Below are 23718 nucleotides of genomic sequence, written 5' to 3'. Positions count from 1 at the left end.
CGAATCGAGGCCCATGCAAGTGACTTGTCAAGGACATATACATGGGAATAGATGGCAAAGGAGCCAGTCTCTTGCACTGAGGGGTAAGTGATCTTATTCATTAACTTTAAAATAGTATTTATAGGAGATATAATCAATTGAAAATATTCAAAATTCAGCATAGAAAACAAAATTCACTTATAATCCCACCTGGCCCATTTCCTTCTAGTCTTTTCTACAGAAACATTCTTTTTTTCTTTCAACAAATTAGAAGTTACAGTATGGTTAATCATTCTTTTCACTTACTATACCATGAGCTATTCCTGTCATTAAATATCCTTCTAAAACATTCTATCTAATGACAATATAATATTCCAACATATGGCTCTGCCATAATTTGTTTAACCAATCTCTCTTCAATTTCATTTGTTTCCATACCTTTGTTTTTGTCATTATAAATTAGGCTGCAGTAAATGGCATTATACTTAATCTTTGAACACATCCATGACTATTTCTTTAGGTCAGTTTTATTTTTTATAGGATAGAATTTCAGAGCTGGAATGACCCTTAAAGATTATTATGTAAACGTATTGGCCAGATGGAAGAAAGGGACCAGAGAGTTTAGTGTCTTGCCAGAGGACAAAGAGAAAGCAAGAGAAGCAAGTCAAACTCTCCATCTATTAAAATGTGACCTTCCCAAAGCCCAACCACAATTTCACACCCTTCCCTGACCAACTTCACCCACACTGACCTCTCCTTCCCCTGAAATCCTAGAGCCTGCAGTGTCTGGGCCACTCCTTCGGCCCTCGGCCACATTCTTTTTATTCTTCTACTAAATATTTAGTTGTTCATCCAACCACAAACTTCCTAAAGGTGGTTCTGGATTTTATATTCTCCTGTATTCTGTAGCATAGTACTATATACATATAGATAAGCATTCACAAATATCTGCTAAAGGACTAAAGATACCTATGAATTTCCTTTCAATTGCTTGCTGAAATATAGTATCACTGTCAAAAGTTGGGGAAAGATGTTTCTTTGAAGGGTAAAAGAAGTTTAGCTGATGAGTTAGAGCTCTCTGAGAAACACAAGATCTGGAATTAGAATAGCAGGCTTGGGGACAAAAGATGGGATTCAAGTTTTAGCTCTGTCCATCTATGTGAAACAGGGCAATGCCATTAACAAATTAGGGACTCTTCTGTGAAGTAAGGATAATAATACTCATCTTGCCAATTTCATATGAGAACATGGATGTGAAAGTACTTTATCGCGATAAAGGCGGTCCGTGAGAGTCATGATTGCTGTTGTATTCTCATGTAGCTGCTTCTGTGAATCCCAGAATGGCCTCCTGACCCTCGCTTCTCAGGCACCATTTCCCAGTTTCTACTCCACACACATATCCTTAAAGAAATCTATGGCTGCACTCTTCAGGTAAGAATAAGTGTTTTCTTGAAGCAGAACTTCTTTTTTTTCTCTTTGAGACATGGTCTCACTCTGTCACCCAGGCTGGACTGCAGTGGTGCAACCTTAGCTTACTGCAACCTCCATCTCCTGGGCTCAAGCCATCCTCCTGCCTCAGCCTCCCAAGTAGCTGGGACCACAGGCACGCACCACCACACCCAGCTAATTTTTTTATATTTTGTTGTAGAGACAGAGCTTTGCCATATCGCCCAGGCTGATCTCAAACTCCTGGGCTCAAGAGATCCACCTGCCTCAGCCTCCCAAAGTGTTGGAATTACAGACGTGAGCCACCATGCCTGGCCAAAGCAGAACTTCTTATATAGAAGGAACTGTCATTCCTGGTTCAGGTCCCTGGATTTGACTAGTTAAGTCGTCCACACTTCCTCATCATCTCTGGAAAGAATGTAACAAGGCAGAAAGAACACTGCACTGAGGGTCATGAGACTTGATTTGAGTTCTGGTCCTAGCTCCTTCACTCACTCAACTGTGCCTCCCCTATTTAGTCCTCAGTTTTTGCATCTCTAAACTGAGGAATTAAGGCCATTTGATCTCTAAGTTTCCATCCATTACTGACATTCTAAGGATTCTAGGATAAAAACTCATGACTTTAATAAGAATCAAAAAGTATCCATTTCAAAACAAGCCTTTGGGCTCAGTTTGACTTTCACCCGTTGGGTTTTCAAAGTTCTAAAGCACAAGCATCATTAATTCCAAAGCACCTGCTTTAAATAGAGCCCACGAGGTCAGAATCTCCCCAAGCTTGGTTGAAGTTTCATGATATATGGTCCCAAAAAAGATGGAGTAATGTATACTGTCACCCTATTCTGAAAAGGATCTTGGCCCCAAAAACAGAAAAATCAGCATTAGGTATATCATAAACTCAGTTTAGTGTGAATCAATGGCTGGGCTTGAATTTCACTAATGCTTAGGCATCAAATGCAATAAAATATTTCTTGGGCTGTGACACTTGAAACAGTAGCTAACAGCCAGTCCCTTTCACTTGTACCATACAATTCCCCTCTTTAGGAAAACAAAAGAATAAAAAAACTCAATCAAAAGGATATAACCACGAAATCAAGAGGACACCGATGGAAGGGAGAAAATTTCACTGGAAAGTAGAACTAGATTTCTAGCTTAAAGTTGCCATAAAGTCACTTTCTCTCCGCTTGGTTTCAGTTTTTTCATTTGCAAAGTGAGGAAGTTGCTTCTTCCATCACTGATTCTCTAAAACTTCTAAGACTCTTGGGATTTTTAAGGTAACACGGAAGAAAGTAAAGAATGTCAAAGAACTCTCTGTATTTGTTCTCACTTTTTCAATCCATATTCCTTGTAAGACCACAAGGCTACTTTGGGATACTGCATGATTCAGGGAAAGCTTCCAGCATCCCAAAAGCAACTGGATTTTAGACATTCTGACCAACTCCACATTAAGGTTTAGATCTTCTGTAAATCATTCCCTTTGAAATTCTAATACACCGTCAGCAACCAGCACTTGTAACCAGCATTTGAAAGCACTGATCTTTCTGCACTCTTCAGGAGAGTTCTGAATCAACCTGTTACCTATCCAGAGACATTCACATCCAGCCCCGCAGAGACATAAAGAGAAGAAATGGAGCATGTGATCTCCAGAGAGCTCAAGAGTTTCCAAAAGAGTAGTGGGAGCTAATGTGTCTTAAAAAGACATATGAGCCAGTCCTGTGCTAGATGCTTTAATACATCATCCCTTTCAATCCTCATATCAGGTCAGCAGTTATTTCCCCACTTTCCTAATAAGGAAATAAGTTCAAAGAAGTTGGGTTTTTTCATTTGTCCAACATGTCTTAAGTAGGCAAAAGCAAGCATGGCTCCTGCCCTCATGGAGCTTACAGTCTAGCAGGAAAGGAAATTAGTCAAAAAATGCTACCAAAAAATAGCACAAAAGAGAGGTTTATGGTGCTATGAGAACAGAAAAAAAAAGGAGAAGTGACTAGTCAGCAATGTCAAGAGAAGTTCTCCCAGATACTTAAGTTAAGGGTTAAGACTTTAAAAAAAAAAAAAAAAGCATTTAGCTAAGTCAAACTGAAGAAGAGGTGTATGGATAAGCGGCCAAATAGACGGAATATCAGGTGCAAAGGCACTATGGTGGGAAATGAATGATGCTTTCAAGGAACCAAGCAAAGGCCAGAGTACAGACTGGATAGGGATCAAGAACTAGCATGGTGAGAAATGGGACTGGAAAGGTCAGCAGACAGCAGATCACATAGGACCTGTAGGACCACTAAGGATTATATTTTTATCATAAGAGCAATGGGAAGCCATATGAATGTAACATAATGGGTTTGAAGAGATCTTTCAACTGAGGTATGAAGAATGGGTTGGAGGGGAGAGGGAGGGTATTAGTCCATTCTCACATTCCTATAAAGAATACTTAAGACTGGGTAATTGATAAAGAGAAGAGGTTTAATTGGCTTATGGTTCTGTAGGCTGTACAGGAAGCACAGCTCGAGCATTAGCTTCTGGGGAGGCCTCTGGAAGCGTACAATCATGGTGGAAGAGGAAGCGGGAGCTTGGACGTCATCTGACAAGAGCAGGCACAAGACAGCAAGGGGGAAATGGTACACACTTTAAAACAACCAGATCTCATGAGAACTCACTCACAATGGCAAGGACAGTACTAAGAAGAATGGTACTAAACCATTCATGAGAAATGTACCCCAATGATCCAATCACCTCCCACCAGGCCCCACCTCCAACACTGGGGATTACATTTCAACATGAGATTTGGGTGGGGACACACATCCAAACTATATCAAGATGTAAATATGGGAAGACCAGGACACCAGTTAAAGGCTACTGCAGGATTCGGTTAAGAGGTGACAGTGGGCTGAACTAGGGTGGTGACAATGGAGACAGAGAGAGGTGGAGCTGCCCACAGTCACATAATCAGTAGGTTAAGAGAGCTAAGATTCAAGCCTTGGTCTATCTGACTTCAAAGCCCAGGTTTTTCTCTACCTTGCCATTTATTTATTCATTCAGCACTTAGTTACTGACCATCTGTTATGTATCAGGCCTGTGCCAGACGCTGGGGATACGGCCATGAACAAAACAGACACTGTTCTTGTGTAATTTACAGTCTAGACATTAAACAAATAAGAATACAAAGAGATGTATACAATTACAAATTGGGATGAGTATCCTGAATTTTAACAGGTAATATTACAAATTAGGCCACAAAAATCTTCCAAGTTGTTGATAATATGAAAGAGCCACTTGCCTACTGCATGCAAGTAAAAGACTTTAGAAAACTTTGCTGTCAGAGTTTGATATTGAGTATGGCATCCCTGGCCAGCTCATGAGCTTTCAGGCTAGTAGTCTCAAGGTGGCATTACCCCTGTGGAAACAGAAGTCTTTCTAAAAGCAACTACTAAGTCTTTAATTTACTTACATATCCCAGGAAGCCATCACTTATGTATGCATTTTACAATAGTTGGGATCTTTCACAGATTCGTTCATTTGAACATCATAGCAGCCCTATGTAGAATGCAGGCAGGTTTTAATACCAGACTTCAGAGTTGAGGAAACTGAGGCCTAAACAGGTAAAGTGACTTAATCAAGGTCAACAAACTAGGAAGGCACCCAGATCTGCCATCCAACTCTCACTAGAAGCACCTCCAGCCAGGAAACCATGAATCTCAGATGAGACACCTGCAGGTCACTGAGCCTGGATAAAGTCACCCAGGAGTCCCATGAAGTTCCTGAGAACAATGATCAGGAACATTAAGCAGCTTGGGAAAGGTTTCTAGAATGCAGCACCATGAGCCTGAGACACAGGTACCCTTGCCAACTCTCCCAGATTAGAACAGGTTCTCTTGGACTCTTTCCAAGTGCCTCTGACTAACAGAGAAAAGTATTTTTCCATCACAAACACTGCAGGCAGGCATCAGACAGACTCCTGAGAGGGGAGGGCAGAGAACACATCCCAGATTCACATACAGACAATCTATAAAGTTTTTCTGATACCATGTGAACTGCCCTAGCTAAGCATCTACCACTGGGGATGTCCAGTATTGAGCAGTGTTTCTCAATCTTGACACTATTAACATTTGGAGGTAGATAATTCTTTGTTATAGGAGACTGCCCTCGCATTGTAGGATGTTTAGCAGCATCCCTGGCCTCTACCCATTAGATGCCAATAGTATCTGTGCATAAACTCTTTTTTAATCAGTGTCACACAACTAATGCCTCCCAGAATGAGACTGAGAGCAGCCTCTGTGCTGATGTGGCCTGCAAGTTCGTTCCAGGAACAATTCACCACTGGAGCCTGTGAAAACAACTACAGTCAAATAACTCCTTGTTCCACTAATGAGCTGCTCCTGACCCTGTGAGGAAATCTTATTCCCATTAATGTGAGCACTGAGTCTGATTAAATAGAAGCCCTGGGTGTTTCTTCTCAAAGACACTGGGCCAGAGCACGGGCCTCCACTGCTGCTAGAAGGAACACAAAATTGGTGAATCGTATAACAGGAAACTCCTATTTACCCAAAATTCAGTACAAAAACCAGGACATTCAAACATCCCAGGTTTAACCATTCTGGACTTAGGATAAAGGAGAAAGTGGCAATGTACAAAAACAAGCAACCTGAATTAACAAGCTAAGTAAATAGTTGAAACGTTACCAAAAAATCATGCTCTCAAAAGGAGGCAGAAACCTGAAGCTGAGCTCCAGAGCAGCTGGGGTGACTCAGACAGTGTCAGAGACATGGGTTCCAACCTCCCACCCCAAGGGCTGGGCTGCTGGCCCAGATGTGGGAATAGCATCAGCTATAATGCTTCAAAGCTAAAATCAAAAAAGCAACATCTTTATGTCTTTCATTAGTCAACTACCTAACTAGTTAAAGGGTTTACTGACAGACAACCAAATTCACCACCATTTGGTAGTAAGTGTATTTTAATGTACTGCAATTCTTGCAAGACTGACTAACCATGAAACGCCTACCTGTGAACAACCAATCACTCAAGACTACTGCTAATTTCTATGCGACTTTTGCACTTTGTACTTAGCCGTATTGTTGCACATCTCATACTGGAATGTAGTAAAATTTTATCACAGGTCTATCACGCCTAGTGGACAGTGGACTCCTTAAGGGCAAGATTTACATCTAGTACAAGGTACGGTACATAAAAAGACCCTCACCATTTGTACGATGGATGGATGATAAAGTTTTCCATCTCTACAATCTTAGGCTTACGCCTATCTACATATTCTAGTGGGAAGATATGGCCTATGTCTTTTCTCCTCCATTTCCCCAAGGCTTAACACATTGCTCAATAGGTGCCTAATAAACATTAACCTATTTGGTTGGACACCAGAATCCAAAGAGACAAACAAGCTTTCTGTTCATGAACATCTAAGTCCCAGGAAAGAGGTCAGAAATCCTAGCTATCTACCCTACCTTGTATGCATTTGTGTATGTGTAGTCTCTTTTAACTATAAAGAGTTTGATGCAGGAAAATGAGTACATTCTTTGATAGGCATTGGAGATACAGAAGTGAGCAAGACTAATCTGGTGGCTTCCTTCACAGAGCTTCTTATCTGAAACAAAGAGATATCAACAATTACAAACATACAAAACCCAGCTACTATGCTCAGTGAGTCTCTTTAGGAAAAGGTTCTGTAGACAAGCCCAATCTTCAAGCAATCTGAATCTCTTTGAGGAAAGCGACAACCTTCCTCCTAATGAATGACACACTTTCCTTAGAGCACCCTCTAAAGCCGTAATATGGAAAGTTTATTATACATCTTTGTTATACAGGCCTCTATTTCAAAATGATCATGAAATGTTTTAAAAGACCAATTAAAAGCATCATAGATATGACTGCTCATAAGTCTACATTTGTGTATAGAAATGTGTAATGTGTGTGACTTACCAAGGATAGCTGAAGCTGACCTGAAAACCTGCAAAGGCCAGAAACTCCTGAAATAAGAGTCACTAGATATCTGGGAGTCTAGAGATGTGTGGGTAGCTAGCAAGCAGGACAGGAGTAGGCAAGGGGACTCCTGAGAACCCCTGAAGCTCAGAATACTTTGACATGATAACAGATCTTGGGAATTTCAAATTGGCTGGGGAACTTTGTGAAAATCAACAGGCAGGAAGGCAAGGATGAATAGAGGCCATGAAAAAACAAAATCTGAGGACAAAGTCAACAATATGAAGGCCAGGAAAGCAGAACTGCCCTAAGGGAAAGATGAGAAACAAATGAAGATTCAAGAAAAGATGAAGACGCCAAAAGCTGTATGGCATGATGTGGTAACATCTGAGGGAATATATGAGATGTCTGAACCAACACACATAGTTTATTAGGGTCAACAAAAGTCTAAATCAGAATTCCATGCCAGCTATGAATCAAAATAATGTTCCTACCTCAATCTTTAGATATTTATCTTTCACTTAACATTTTCTGATGCTTTTAATTGAGACTTAGATATGCAAATAGCTATGACAAAGTAAGGACTTCCCAACAAGCTGGACAAATTTCTGGGGGATGCTTGCTGCAGTGGATCCCTTCTCAAAACCTCATGGGCTCTTAGGACTGGAAAGAGTTAACTTAACCCAGGCTTGCCTTTTTGGGTACAAACCTGTGTCTCTGAGAGGAAAAGCCACGTATCTGGCTGATGGCAGAACTAGACCCCAGTATCCCCATCTCTGATCCTTAAGCTTTCATCAATAAAAAGCCTTAACCCCAAGCACTCATGGCTGCTTAGACAGCTGCCCCCCAGCTGTTCTTACCAACCGTAAGTTCTCTGCTACTGTCTCACCTGTCTGAGCAACCAGGTGTGTCCACCCACTCCAGATGGCAGTGACCTTTTCATTCTGGAAACAATGTGCTTCTATTTTCTGGGGCACAGGAAGGAAAGCAGCCTCAGTAGCCAGTTGCCCATGCTTGTTGCTTCCCCAAACATACACCTCTCCTGCATCTTAAACAAACAGAAGGGGAACAAAAGAGGTGAGGGAACATTAGTCCAAAATGATGGAAAATAACAGAAGTCTAAAAAATAAGTGGTTAAAAGAAGTTGTTTTATACTTTCATGACAAGGTTGAGTGGAGCCAAGCAGGATACAAAATTTGTGTACACCATAGTAACTTATTACAAGATTTTCAAAAATTCTATACATAAAAAACAAGCCCAAATGTTCTTAGTAGCTTAAGAAATAAAAATGTGTGGTTTTTCTCTTCATTTTTTCATTCAACAAATATTTATTCAACATCTACCATGTGTATGAGACACGTTTCTCTATTTTCTACATTTTTAAAATATATGCCTATACTACCTTTTGTATGAAAAAAATGCTTTAACTTTTCAAAATAACAGGTTAAAAGATACATTATTTAAGCTTAAATTTTTTAAACGTAAGATTATTTCACTGCATGCCCTGTCCAGCAGAAAATATAATGCTATAGAATCGCATCTAGATAGCACTTCAGCTTGTTTTAACCTCACAATAATCCCGTGATATAAGCAGGAAAGTGACTGACTGACATTGTGATTTAACAGAAAGAGAACAAATTCAGAGTCAAGTGACTCTGGCTTCTATTCCTGGATCTGCTAACTAGCTATTGACCTTGGACAAATCACTTCCTCCCTAAGACTTAGTTTCACTAGCTGAAAATTGGAAGGGAAGGCTGTTGGTCTGGAAGGGCAGACAATATGACTGATGACACTGGTAACAAGAATGACTGGCGGGTGACTGTGGCAAGCCAGAGAGTACGTGCCTGTCTAAAAGGCATTCACATTCAAAAATATTTTGTAAATGAAAGCCATACAAAATGAGGCCATGGGCTATAATTTAGCCTATGGCTTGTCAATTTGTGACTCCTCAGCTTTTCCAACCCTTATAATCTAAGGATCTACAACTGTACTACCCAATACAGTAGTTCACCACCTACATGTGGCTATTAAACACTTGAAATGTGGCTAGTCCAAACTGAGATACATTGTAAGTGAAATGCTACTCTCTCACACAATGGACTGCAAAGACTTAGTGCAAAAAAGAGTGTGGCTCATTATAATTTCATATGGGTTACATGTTGAAATAATATTTTGGATATACTGGGTTAAGTAGATATATTATTAAAATTAATCCCACCTGTTTTTTACTTTTGGAAATGTGGCTCATATTATATTTCTATTAGCACTGTTCTAGAAGATAAATTAATCAAGGCTGGAAGATGTTAAATTACTTTTCAGGATCACATGGCTAATAAGGAGTCAAATAGGGCCTAGAAGCCAGGTCTTCTGCTTTCACTGCATTTTGTAGCTTCCCAATAAAACTTGATAGTATTGCTTGCCCTAGGGCAGTCTAGCATATTCCAAAACACTGATGGAAAGTCAAACAGTATCATTAACGGGCATTAGACTAAGGTTCGGAAGTCTCCAGTTCAAGTTCCATCTGTTACCTGAGCACTGTTTGACACTGGGCACATCACTTCACATTCTAGGTCGGTTTCCTCAACTCTAGAATGAGGGAGTATAAATCAGTGAAGCCTTTTTGTCACTCGGTGACCCTGCAACATTGACATTCTGCAGTTCTATAAAGTGAATTTGGTGCATTCCATTCCCAGAGAAAGGTCAACCTCCTGGACTTCATCAGGGTGTGCAAAGTATGAAGATCTCTTACGAGATAGCAAAGAAGCCCCCTTAGCAAAGTATCAATCCATTAAGTGGACTGGTGAGCTACAAAGATTCCACTGACGATGAAGCCTGTGTAAACAACTTCACTTATCTTAGTAGCTCTAACCATCTTTTTGAAAGTCAAACTGTCTTCCAGATGAGGATCATTATGCTGTTGCCTCAGCAGGTAAAATTAAATTCTGCTGCAATGCCAAATAGTTATATAATCTACAACCACTCCAGAGAAAATGTCTAAAGAGCATTGAACAAAATCCAATGTGTAACAGCTTGAACTAGATGAAGAAAGAGAGGGCTATTAATCTTTTTTTTTTTTTTGAGACGGAGTCTTGCTCTGTCACCCAGGCTGGAGTACAGTGGTGTGATCTCGGCTCACTGCAACCTCCATCACCCGGGTTCATGCGACTCTCCTGCCTCGGCCTCCTAAGTAGCTGGGATTACAGGCACGTGCCACCACACCCAGCTAATTTTGAATTTTTTAGTAGAAATGGGGTTTCTACTAAAAAACTCCATTTTTTAGTAGACCAGTGGCCAGGCTGGTCTTGAACTCCTGACCTCAAGTATTCCACCTGCCTCAGCCTCCATAGTGCTGGGATTACAGGTGTGAGCCACAGTGCCCAGCAGGGCTATTAATCTCCACAATCTTTAGCTCATTTTCAAAATATCAAAAACCATTTCACTTTGTGAATATACTAAAAATTACTAACTTGTATACTTTAAATGAAATTTAAATTCTTTGTATACTTTAAAAGAAATTTAATTTCTTACATATAAATTACATCTTAATTAAAATATTCAACATTTATATATAAATAATACCATAATAAAAGTGCCCTACATATGAAATAATAAATTTACTACCAACAAGAATTTTTAAGAAGTTGATGTTGGCAAACAATTAGACAAGCTCTAGGTTTACATACCATCAGTCATTTCAAATTAATTAGAACAAAACAGAAACACCTTGTAGTCTACTTTTATTCTCAGAAAAGAATGCCTTCTCCATCCCTCATTGACTGTGGGGCACGAACACATCACTTCTCACCCTAAGTTCTCCAGTCCTTCCTCTGTAAAAGGAAGGCAGGAACTGGATACCCAGTAGAGTCCCTTATAGTTGGCATTCATTTCAACTCAACACTTTTAACACATATTAATATATAAATCTACCTAATGTGAGACACAAGTTAAAAGTAGGTGCTTTTTTTTATTAGATGTTTGTTTTAAATTCATTAAATAACAAATTATCTGCAGCTCAGAATTTGCAAAGCATTTAAACTTACATATTATGGCTCCCGTGCTCTTGAAATAACAACTTCTCAGCTGGGCTGCATTGCAAATTTGATGTCGAAGAATGCATACCACCATTAATTTACATATATTATGGGCACACCTGAATTTTCACATAAAACACTAAGTATGGAAGTCCCTCCTCTTTGCTTAAAAAATAGAATACATTCAACTCTGTAAGAGGTCTTACCAAACAAAATATTATAAACCTCTCAGATGTATAGTCTCCAGCCTACCAGCAGGGGTCAGGGCAATGTGGGCCAAAGAGAAGGGATTACTGTCACTTTCAAGAAAATGCTGCATTGCCTTGGAAGGAAAAGTCACTAGACAGTTTATACTGTATTGGCTCGGTGTTTCAAATGGAAGGATGAATGCGCAGCCAAAGAGAGAAATATAGTGTACGATAAAAAAACAGTTAAGATAGAAAAACAGATAGATCAAAGAGATGAAGTGGATAAATTAGAGAAATATATAACAATATAAAATATTCACAAAACTATATATCTAGAGTTAGATATATAGATACACAGATTAGATATTACAAAGATTAAAGATAAATAAAACAGATATATAGGTAAACAGAGTAGATAAATAGACAAATGGAGATTGATAAATGGATTAGAAAGATAAAGATGGATAAAACAGGTTACTTTGAGATTGGACAACTAGAGAGTATACACAGGCAGAGAGCTTAGACAGTTATAATACATACCAAAATAGATTAGATGGATAAGACAGCAGCTTCTGCCCTCATAATCGTAGGTATATGAGAAAACTACAAAGAATTCATAATTATATAATACACTGTATCATCCATATATGTTATATATAAATTTACTGTTGATTACATGATTTGACAACCACCATTACCCTGGGAGGAAGACATTATTATCCTTATTGTATAGTTAAGAAAGCAAACTCAGATGAAATGGAAGTGGGCCTATGTTTGCTATTCATGATTTATATGTATTATATTTAATTCTCATAACTACCCACAAAGTCTTTTACAGACAAGAAGATGGTCTCAGAAAGGAAAAGTAATTTGCTTAAGAGCATACCAGTGGTAGCACCAGAATTCTAGCTCCAAAGTCTATGACATTCCCTCTGTATTTCAGTATCCCCACTTCAGGCAGTCACATACAGAATCCTGAATGGCATGTTAAACCGTGAAAGAGCTGGTACCTACCTGTTAATGAAGCTGAGTGGTCTGAGCCAGCAAGAACACACATTGCTTTAGAATTCTCTAGACCTATAAAAGAAAAAATTTTCTTCTGAATTACATTTATAACAGAACAAACTGGGCAGAGGCACTCAGCCAGTACCACCTGGGCATGAGAGAGACTCAGCCAGTGCAGGCAGGCCTGAGTCAGCAGCACTGGCCAAGAAGATGGTTGGCATTGTAGGGAGCCTGGTAACACGCCAGGAGATTGAACAATCAAGTAAATATATTCAGGATAAAGGAGCCAGATTCATCACTATCAAAGAGGGGAGGAAAGGTATAGATATGAAAAAGGGAAAGGCTATAATCAACCATGTAATATTGGATAGTAATTGGAAAAATCAGTGTAAATTCATGATTTCTAGTAGAGACAGATAGTTATAGGTGTGTGTATGTAAAAATGTGTGTGCATGTGTGTGTGTCTGTGTGTCTATTTCCTAACTCCAGCAGTTGAGTGGGTCTACAGCAATGACATCTCATACATTCAGCTGCTATCACATGCAGGCACTTAAATAACCCCAAGCCTCCTAAGAACACACAGTCAGAACCAGATTCTGAACTGGGCTTCTTTCTCCAAATTCAGCACTTTTCCTTCCTTAATTACACTGCTAAAAGTGGAGCCAGCCTGTGATGACATGCAGTCTAGCATGCAGATAGATGCCGACTTATTCTATAACTTTTTTTTCTGACACTTCTTTTAAATTAATAACTGTTGTAACAAAATGGCCCTCACACCTTCAAGTGTCCTCTGGAACGATAACAGGACAAAGCAGATGTTTTCACCCACGTTCACCAGAGAGGAAGTACTGGGCCCCTAATGGCCAGGTGAGGAGGGGACAGCCAGGGTTCCAGCTCCGGAACCTTTGGCAATGAGGTGAGTACGGGAGGACGAAAAGTGAAAGACTCTGAGGACTGGAAGTTGATGATCCATTCTAATGTCTCATCAGAGAATTCCCCCAAAACCAACTCTGAATCTAAGCTGTGTCCCACCCAAACAGATGCCAAACAGGTTGTTTAAATGAAATAAAATAAAAAACATTTTTTCCCTCTAATAACAGGTCCTGTGATAAAATATAGAGCAAAATGACACACCGTTTCCACCCTTTAAAAGTTCATAATCTTTAGCATATGAGAAAACACACAAACAATTCGTAATAATACAGTATACTGTGCTATCCATGCATGTGAAGTTAATGCAGTGAACACTAGAAAAGAAAAGGTCTTTACTGAGAAAGGTGTATCTGAGCTAGGCCTAGCACTTTGGGAGGCCGAGACGGGTGGATCACGAGGTCAGGAGATCGAGACCATCCTGGTTAACACGGTGAAACCCCGTCTCTACTAAAAATACAAAAAAATTAGCCGGGCGTGGTGGCAGGCGCCAGTAGTCCCAGCTACTTGGGAGGCTGAGGCAGGAGAATGGCATGAACCCGGGAGGCGCACCTAGCAGTGAGCCGAGATCGCGCCACTGCACTCCAGCCTGGGCGACAGAGTAAGACTCCATCTCAAAAAAAAAAAAAAAAAAAAAAAATTCTTAGAATTTTTCCCAGAGGGAACACAAAGGAAAAGGCATTTCAGGCAGAGGTAACAGTTTGCCCATAAGCACAGAGAAATGAGAAGGCAGGATATGCCTGGGGAGAAGTGAATACCTTGATGAAGAAGACAAAAATGTTTGAGAAGTTCAAGTTTACATTATACATGTTTCTAATGTCATGTGAAGTGGACTACCTGTCCCACATCCAATGCTCCTTCTCATTTCTATAGAGAGTACCTTCCCTAGCTCAACCCATGGGTTTCAGGGAAGCTAAGCCCACCCCTAGCTGAAAGACAACACCTCCAGGACTTAGAAAAATCAGAATGATCTCAACACCCAATTACATCACTCCCACTGCAACCCACCCTTTCCTATTCTTCCCCCACCCCTTCTCACCACCCTCGAAAATCCCTGATTTGTTCCAGGCAACAGAAGAAGTAGTTACAAGTCTCCTATACAAGTTTTTCCTACAGCCAAGCCTGGGCAAACTCGGTCACAAAGTAGAAGAGTGAGAAAGCAGAAAAGGGAGAAGAGGAGGAAATGGAGACACGGTGCTGTATACAGAGGGAGAAAGGCCCACAAGGAGAGCAGAGAGAGAGAAAGAAAGAGAGAGAGAGACAGGGGAAGAAGGGTGGGGAGAAGAAAAGGAAGGAGAAAATACAGACCAAATGACCAACAGATGTATGGGCAGAACACACGTTACCTACTCGTATTTTCGCGTAGAGAGATTTCCCTGTGGGAACACTCCTGGCCCCTCTGTCTACATCCTCACTCACTCCTGCTTCCTTTTTGGGAGAAGGAACTGGCCATGCAAGGCACGGTCCTCCTGGGTTCTCCCTTTGGGGTGTGCCCGCCTGAAGAGAGGGTACATCCTCATGTCCTCTTGGTCAGGCGTTAAGTTTAGCAGGGCCAACTCTATACAGCTACCCCAGTGCTTGGTGGGTAAATTCAATCTGAGATTCAGAAGTAGGGGTTTGAAGACAATATATAGTCATAGTGAGCCTCTAATCATGTCTTCCAACCTAGTTTTTAACAGTTCTAGAGTTACCATTTCAATCTCCACCTACCTGACCTGCATCTATGCCTCAATCACTTCCAAACTCTGGCAGCAAAGAGGGTTGCTTCTACTGGGCCAAAAAACAATGCCAGCAAGACTAACAGACCAACTAATAGAGAAAGTTAGAGAGACCAAGAAATAGCAAAATCAAAAATCCATTTAATCCTCTTCTGCATGTTTATGTCTCTACTTCCTGACAAAGAACAAATATAGGACTAAAGAAAGAAGCATCTTACCTGTCACTCTGCTTGGTTCCTTTGCTGTGAAAAACAACGGAAGAGACTGCCCACGGCACAACCGTCGTCCACATGATGCCAAACCAGTCCCCCACTGGAACACGATGCCACTCGCTTCCCAACAGAATGGAAGAGAAAATAGAGAAGATGCACATCAGGGTAAGACTAGATTGCTCTTTCAATCTCACTGCTATGAGAAATTCCCAATTCTTTCTCAATTAATATGAGTGTTTTGGAGAAGCTCAATTGCTTCAAGAGGTCCTATAACTGGTCCAGGGATTACCACCAAGCCAATCACAAATCCAGTCTTCAGGACAGACTAAGACCATCAAAGCAAATTCCAATATCACGTAACTTCCTACGAAAAGTTCCAGGACACTCCTCCAGAGTCAAATCAGTGGAATGATACCTTATTCATGATTAACCTGAAAAGACAACTCAGACCCCAGACAAAGCAGAAAATAACCTTGAAGATCATCAAATCCATTCCTCACATTCAGCAGATGAGAAAACTGAGGCCCTGAAGAGAGGATGTGATTTGTCTCCTCACGCAGGAAGACAACAGCAGAGAAAATGCCGGGACTCAGCTCTCCTAACACCTAATGTAGTGCCCTTTCCACGACACCAAGATGAATTCAAAGATTCCTAATTGCCAAGTAAACACATATTTATGACTGCAAGATAGCTTCTTCATAGCCATGATTTCAGTGGAATGGCCTTTTACTTTCATGTCCACTGAATCTAATTCATGTACCTATGTTCTGAACCTCATAAACCTCATACAAATGCAAAGATGAAATTCTAGATATTTGATCTACAGTCAGGTGTGTGAAACTAGGATCCATCACCCAACAGCAACATTCAGGTTCTGCTCCTTTGGGAGTATCCTATAAACAGCAGTCCTTTTTTAGGCTATAAACAGACAAGCCTGTTTTGTGAAAAATAAGCTATGACCACTGAGCACAATGTGAGCAAAGCACAGTGTTGAAATAAAAACTTACAATCTCTTCAACAAATTGACTTCAAGAGGAAAAAAAAAAAGAGCAAAAACTTTGTAAGAAACTTCAGATTGCTGACAGGAGATTAATATCCAGAATATATAAAGAACTCCGAAAACTCAACAATCAAAAGAAACAACTCAATTAAAAAATGGGCAAAGATGTAATCCCAGCATTTTGGGAGGCTGACATGGGAGGATTGCTTGAGCCCAGCATTTTGAGAACAGCCTGGGCAATATAGTGAGATCTCATTTCTACAAAAAATTTAAAAATTAGCCAAGCATGGTGGCGTACACCTGCAGTCCCAGCTGCCTGAGGTGGGAAGATCATTTGTGCCTGGGAGTTGGAGGCTGCAGTGAGCCAAGATCATGCCACTGCACTCTAGCCTGGGCAACAGAATGAGATGCTGTCTCAACAAAAAAAGCGAGGGAGGAGGGCGCAGTGCAAAGGATGTGAATAGACATTTCTCCAAGAAGATACACAAATGTCCAGTAAAAACATGAAAAGATGCTCAACATTGCTAACCATCAGGGAAATGAAAACAGATATCACCTCATACACATTTTGATGCTACTATTTTTAAAAACCAGAAAATAACAAGTGTTGGTGAGTTTTTGGAAAAATTGGAACCTTGTGCACTCCTGGTGGAAACAAAATGGTACAACCTCTGTGGAAAATAGTATGGTAGTTCCTCAGAAAATTAAAAATAGAATTACCATATGAACTAATAATTTTACTTCTGGGTATACATCCAAAAGAATTGAAAGCAGGATCTTGAAGAGATATTTGTACACCCATGTTCATACCAGCATTATTCACAATAGCTAAAACATGGAAGCAACTCAAATGTCCACTGACAGATGAATGGTAAGCAAAACGTGATATATCCATACAATGGAATATTATCCACTTTAAAAAGTACCTAAACGCTGACATATCCTACTCCATGGATGAACCTTGAGGACATCATGCTAAGTGAAATATGCCAGTCACAAAAAAGACAAATACTGTATGATTCCATTTAGATGAGGGACTTACAGTAGTCAAAAGTATAGAGACAGAAAGTAGAATAGTGACTGCCATGGGCCAGTGGAATGGGGAATGGGGAGTTATTGTTTAATGGGTATAGAGTTTCAATTTTGCAAGACAAAAAGTTCTGGAAATGGATGGTGGTGGTGATTGCATAATGATATGAATGTATTTAATACACTTAAAAATGGTTAAGATAATAAACTGCATACTACGTATATTTTACCATGATAAAATTAAGAAAAAAATAATTTTTTAAAAAAGAAAGACTTGTGATACATATCAACTAATTACAATATGTAGACCTCATTCAGGCTGGGCACAGAGGCTCACACCTGTAATCCCAACACTTTGGGAGGAGAAGGCAGGAAGACTGTCAGAGGCTGGGAGTTCAAGACAAGCCTGGGCAACATACCAAGACCCCATCTGTACAAGAATAAAAATTTAAAAATTAGCTGAGTATGGTGGCACATATCTGTAGTCCCAGCTATTTGGAAGGCTGAACCTAGAGGATCGCTTGAGCCCAGAAGTTTGAGGTCGCAGTGAACCATGAACACACCACTGCACCCCAGCCTGGACAACATGGGGGGACCCTATCTTAAAAATACGTACACACATATATATATATGCATGTGTGAGTGTGTGTGTAAATACATATATATGTTTATGTGTGTGTGTGTATATGTGTATGTGTGTGTGTGTATATATATAGGCATGGGAAGAACCGTATCCCCCTAAAATTCAGATGTTGAAATTGTTGAAACCCTAATGCCCACTGTAACTAGATTTGCAGATGGGGGCTATGGAATGCAATAAAAGTTAAAGGGGGTCATACGTGTAGGGCCTTAATCTAACAGGACTCGTGTCCTTATAAGAAGAGGAAGAGACATCAAAGATCTCTCCCTCTCCACAGGCACACCCAAAAAAGGCCATGCAAGAACCAAGCAAAAAGGTGGTCACCTACAGGCCAGGAAAAAAAAAGAACTCACGAGAAACCAATCCTGACAACACAATAATCTTAAGACTTTTAGCCTCCAGAATGGTGAGAAAATAATTGTCTGTTCTTTAAGCCTCCCAGTTTGTGGTATTTTGTTATGGCAGCCCTAACAGATTAGTACTGTGGTACATCCATACCAACAAATACTACTCAGCAATGAAAAGGAATGAATTACTGATATACACAACTTGGATGAATGTCTAAGGAATTATGTTGAGTGAAAAAAGCCAACCTCAAAAGGTTATATACTGTATGATACCATTTATATAACATTTTTGAAATGACAACATCATAGAGATGGAGAACAGAAGAGTGCTTAGCCTGGGGCTGAAGTGGTTACAGGCAGGTAGAAATAGGTGTGGCTATAAAAAGGCAACAGGAAGGATCCCTGTGGTAATGGAACTGTTCTATATCTTGACTGTATCAATGTTAATATCCTCATTATGTTATTGTACTATAGTTTTGCAAGATACCATTAGGAGAAACTGGGAAAGAACACACAGGGTCTGTTTTATTTTTGCAGATGCATGTGCATCTGCAATTATCTCAAAATAAAAAGTTGAATTTTTTTTTAAGTATAATCAATGCTAAGCCCAGGACTATCAGCACAGTCTGCATTGAGCTCTTCCTCACCTCCTCTCTCCTTCCTCCACTCCACAACTGGACTCACGAAACACCTGAACCTCAGCTGCCACAGCCAATTAGTGCTGTCCTTCAGTTCAAAAGGAGTAAGAGCAGAAAAAATGAAAAGGAGAGAGATAAATGGGTCACTGTTCTTCCCACACGCCACCTCCCTGTCTCCCTCACACACAGACTGTCAGTCCCATCACCCACTCACAGTATAGGAGACAAGCTCACTTAAAGCTTTTAAATTAATAAACATTAAAATCCATTAGGAAGGCAGTACAGTTCCCTGCAAAGAATATGAGCCTTAGGATCCAAACCATCCCAGGCTCTGATCCCAGCTCTACGTTACTCCCTGTGTAAGCTTACACAAGCACTTTAACTCTGTGCCTCAGTTTCTTCACATGTAAAATGTAACTCGCGTCACTTCCTGGTTGTGAGGATTAAATAATCAAATAAATAGCACCTAGCATCATACCTAGAACATAAAGAGCTAGAAAACTTCATTTCCTTCCTCCCTACATGCTAATGTCTTTCCCACATGACTTCTGCCTTATGTTCTCTCCTTTTCATCAGAACCACAATGCAGCAGGACCCTTTGAAATATTCCCTAAATGGTTTTTCTCCTAAAGTTAAGTTTCCTCTTATTATAGACCTATTTTAAAAGGCGGGGAGCAGGCTGGGCACAGTGGCTCACACTTGTAATCCCAGTACTTTGGAAGGCCAAGGCGGGAGGATTGCTTGAGGCCAGAAATTCAAGACCAGCCTGGGCAACATAGCGAGACCCTGTCTCTACAAAAAAATCTTAAAAATTAGCAGGGCATGGTGGCATGCACCTATAGTTCTAGCTACTCAGGAGGCTGAGGCAGTTAGACAGCTTGGGCTCAGGAGTTCAAGGCTACAGCAAGCTATGATCAAGCCACTGCACTCCAGCCTGGGCAACAGAGTGAGACTCCATCTCTAAAAATTATTAAAAATAAAAATAAAAAAATAAAGATAAAATGATCACCTGTAGCAGCTAATGCATGTCTCAGTCCAGCAGCAATACAAACAACCTTCTCTTTATGGAGCTGTCAAAATAAAGAAAAGGATTTAGATCTCAGAACCATCCATCTACAAAATTTTATGTAATTTATACCAAATACAATGCAGTACGGTCCTCATTATGGGTCTGACTGGTTTAAAGCAACCACTTCCCCCAATATTTCCACCCATAAATACCTCTATATTTATCCCTAAAATAAAAAAATATATCTTTTAAAATACCATATCACAATACCATATGACAACAATTCTCAGGGCTGGGAGGCACTTCTAAGGTCATCTAGTCCAAGAGTTAGTAAATGTTTTCTGTAAAGGGACAGTTAGTAAATGTTTTACAGGCCACAGTTTCTGTCACACTACTTAGCTCTGCCATTGTAACATAAAAGCAGCTCTAGACTTCCATAAATGAATGAGCATGACTGTGTGCCAGTAAGACTTTATTTACCAAGGGCTCAAAGTTTCCCAACATGATCTAGTCCAATCCCCAACCAACAACACCCCACCAAGTGGTCACCCAACTCCTGCCAAACACCTACCCCTAGTGACATAGGGATCGCCATTTCCCCAGGTGCCTGTTCCACCTTTGCACAGTTCCATTTATCTCTTTAGGTGGAACCAAACCTATCTGCCTGCAGCTTCTGACAATGCTTTCCAAATATTTGAAGACAGTTGTCATGTCCTCTCTAAGACATCTTGTAGTGGTTTTAAAAATAGGTCCTCAAATTCTTTGCTACTCCTCCCTTCAAGATGTGGAGCTTAATACCCCTCCCCTTGTGTGGGCTGGACTTAGTGACATGCTTTTAATAAAAAGAATAAAGCAGCAATGAGTGACTCAGAGTCTAGGTGAAAAAAGGCACTAAGGCTTCCTGCTTAGCATCTCTCCCTCTCTCTCTCATCACTCCTGGGGGAAACCAGATGCTATGTCTGAAAAGTCCAATAGAAAGGTCCACATGGCAAGGAACATGAAACCATTAGGGCTTTACCACATTTGTTTATTTACAGGTCCACGGAGATTGCAAGCAGACCCAGCTAACATCTCAACTGCAACTTCGTGAGAGACCAGCTAAGCTGTTCCTAAATTCCTGACTCTCCGAAACTGTGACATAATAAATGTTTGCTGTTTTAAGCTGCTAAGGTTTTCAGTAATTTGTTACACAGCAATAGATAACTAATGAAGATCTTTTCTTCAAAGCAAATATCCCCCATTCATCAGCCATCACTGGGTTTCAAATTCCCTTCCCCTCCTGGTCTTCACTTCTCTAAATATGCTCTAGTTGTTCAATCTTTCTCTTTTAAAGGAACTCTATAGCATAATCATAACCCCATTAAGGCTTATTACATTTGTTTATTTACAGGTCCACAGTGTCTTTCTAAACTTTAGGACCCTCAAGGGCAGGACCTGAGTCTTATATACCTTTATGCCCAGGGCCTAAGCACCAAATCCACAACAAAACACAACATCCCAGATGCAGGCTGAACAGCAGAAAGGGCTAAGCTCTGGCCTTCCTTCTTCTGGAAACTATACTTCTGTCAATGGAGTCCACAATCACATTAGCTTACGAGAAGATCAAATCTTAGTGTTAATGCAATTTGAACACACTGTCCTTTATATTTTCCTTTTGTTTTTCCCCAAAAAACTAACTGAAGGGCTTTACATGTGACTTCAGTCTCTTTAACACCACTCACCTCCACCTCTTACTCTCCATCCCAACTGTTGCTGCTTTAGTTTGAGCCACAATCATTTCATTTGGATTGTTAGCAAGAGTTTCCTAAGTAATCTTCCTTCAATCCATCTTCCTATCTGACCTCCCTACCGTGCTGTTCTTACCATGTGTCACATACAACCACCCTGATTGCCCCATTCCCACCCACTCTACCCTGGAACTCCCACCTCTTCCTTATATTCCAACCATACTAAACTACTTACGATATCCCAAACTCTCCTGTTTTATTCCGTTGCACCTTTGCTTACATGGTTCCTTCTGCCCAGAATGTTCTTCTTTTGCACCCACTCTGAGCATACTCCTATCCCAAGACAGGTAAACCTCTATTTAACTTTTGAGACTTAGCTTAAACCTTTTCTCACCCCACCTTCCCCTAGATGCTCAAAACTCCCTCCTTTGGGGATATACATGCATCTGTCATAGTTCTGACATGGTATTACATTTAAGTATTTACGTGCCTATCATGTCCTACCAAACTATAAAGCTCTCAACTGCTAGGTCAGGTCTTATTCAACTTTGCTCCCACTGCCTAAACATAGTACCTACACAAAACGGTTGTCATTAAATAAATGAATGAATTTCTATTAAATTTCTCTTTGGCACATTGCTCCTATTGTTGCATAGAATATCACCTGTCAAAATGTTTTTACTTTCTGATTCTGTCATCCAACATATTTTAACCATTGTTCCTCTATTGCTTAATTATATAAAGTATAATTAAGCTAAATTAATTGTAACTTATATGTAGGTGCTTACAAGGCCATCTATTTGCAATTGGGAGCTATAATACTTCCTTCAGGGACTACAGAGCCTAGACATTGTGCATACCACGGGAACCATGACCCCAAATAACAGTCCACAGACTAATAACTGAGTTCAGCAAGCTGGCAGGGGCAGACCCAAGCTTTCTCTAGGGAAAAAACATCTCCCACTATTAATCAGAGTTTAGGGAAATTAGACTGGAGTGCGCAGCTTAGGTGGTAAAACTCATTTTTGATTCAAGCATATTTCTTTAAAAATTCTATATTCCTATTATGATCACTTACAATATAAACTTCACAAAAAGGAGTAATTTTAAGTATGATGCACTGAAGTAAAGAGCTGTGAACTAGAGCCAAGAGTCCTGTTTAACACTTGTTTTGTCCAATATGGTAGCCACTACCTACACATAGCGCTTGAAAACTTGAAATGTGATTACACTAAACTGAGACATATTGTAAGTAAAAAATGCACACCAGAGTTCAATGACCTAGTACAAAATCAGTATAAAATATCTTGTTAATAATTTTTATACTGAATTAGCTGGGAATGGTGCCAGGCACCTGTAATCCCAGCTACTCGGGAGGCTGAGGCAGGGAAATGCTTGAACCCAGGAGGTGGAGGTTGCAGTGAGCCGGGATCGCGCCACTGCACTCCAGCCTGGGCGACAGAGTGAGACTCCGCCTCAAAAATAAAAACAAAAACAAAAAATAACCTTATACTGATAACATGCTGAAATAACAGGCAAATCTATAGAGACAAAAAGTAGATTAGTACTCACCAGGGGCTGAGGGGAAGGGAGAATAGGAATTGACTGCTATTAAGTACATAGTTTCTGTTGGTGGTAATGAAAATGTTCTAAAATAAGATAATGATATTGGTTGCCCATCTCTGTGGATATACATTTTAAAGGGGTTAATTTTATGGTATGTGAATTATAGCTCAATAATGCTGTTATTTTAAAAATTAATTTCACCTGTTTCTTTTTTAAATGGGGCTACTAGAAAATTTTAAATTACATATGGCTCATATTATATTTCTACTGGCTAGCACTGGCCTATACCATTTGCCCAGCTTAGTGTCTTTCGACAAATAACTTCTATCTG

General features: G+C 40.1%; 1 protein-coding gene across 10 annotated transcripts in view; it reads right to left on the bottom strand.

Moving 5' to 3' along the window:
* SERGEF (secretion regulating guanine nucleotide exchange factor) overlaps positions 1-23718 on the bottom strand; it is a 237365-nt gene that overhangs the window by 204552 nt on the left and 9095 nt on the right. For all 10 annotated transcript variants that reach the window (XR_010121291.1, XR_010121292.1, XR_008658416.2 and 7 more), the window contains exons 5-8: positions 20095-20155; positions 15438-15551; positions 12581-12643; positions 8237-8395 (exon numbers count right to left, since the gene is read on the bottom strand). Coding sequence is in view for 4 of the 10 variants with exons in the window: in XM_055282206.2 (XP_055138181.1) it covers positions 8237-8395; positions 12581-12643; positions 15438-15551; positions 20095-20155 (397 nt within the window). In the remaining 6 variants the exon portion in view is untranslated. The remainder of the gene's footprint in view (positions 1-8236; positions 8396-12580; positions 12644-15437; positions 15552-20094; positions 20156-23718) is intronic.

This window comes from Symphalangus syndactylus, chromosome 6 (genome assembly GCF_028878055.3).
Source record: "Symphalangus syndactylus isolate Jambi chromosome 6, NHGRI_mSymSyn1-v2.1_pri, whole genome shotgun sequence".
NCBI classification, from domain to species: Eukaryota; Metazoa; Chordata; class Mammalia; order Primates; family Hylobatidae; genus Symphalangus; species Symphalangus syndactylus.
Note: the sequence above shows the minus strand (reverse complement) of the source record. Positions and strands in the feature narration are given on the sequence as shown.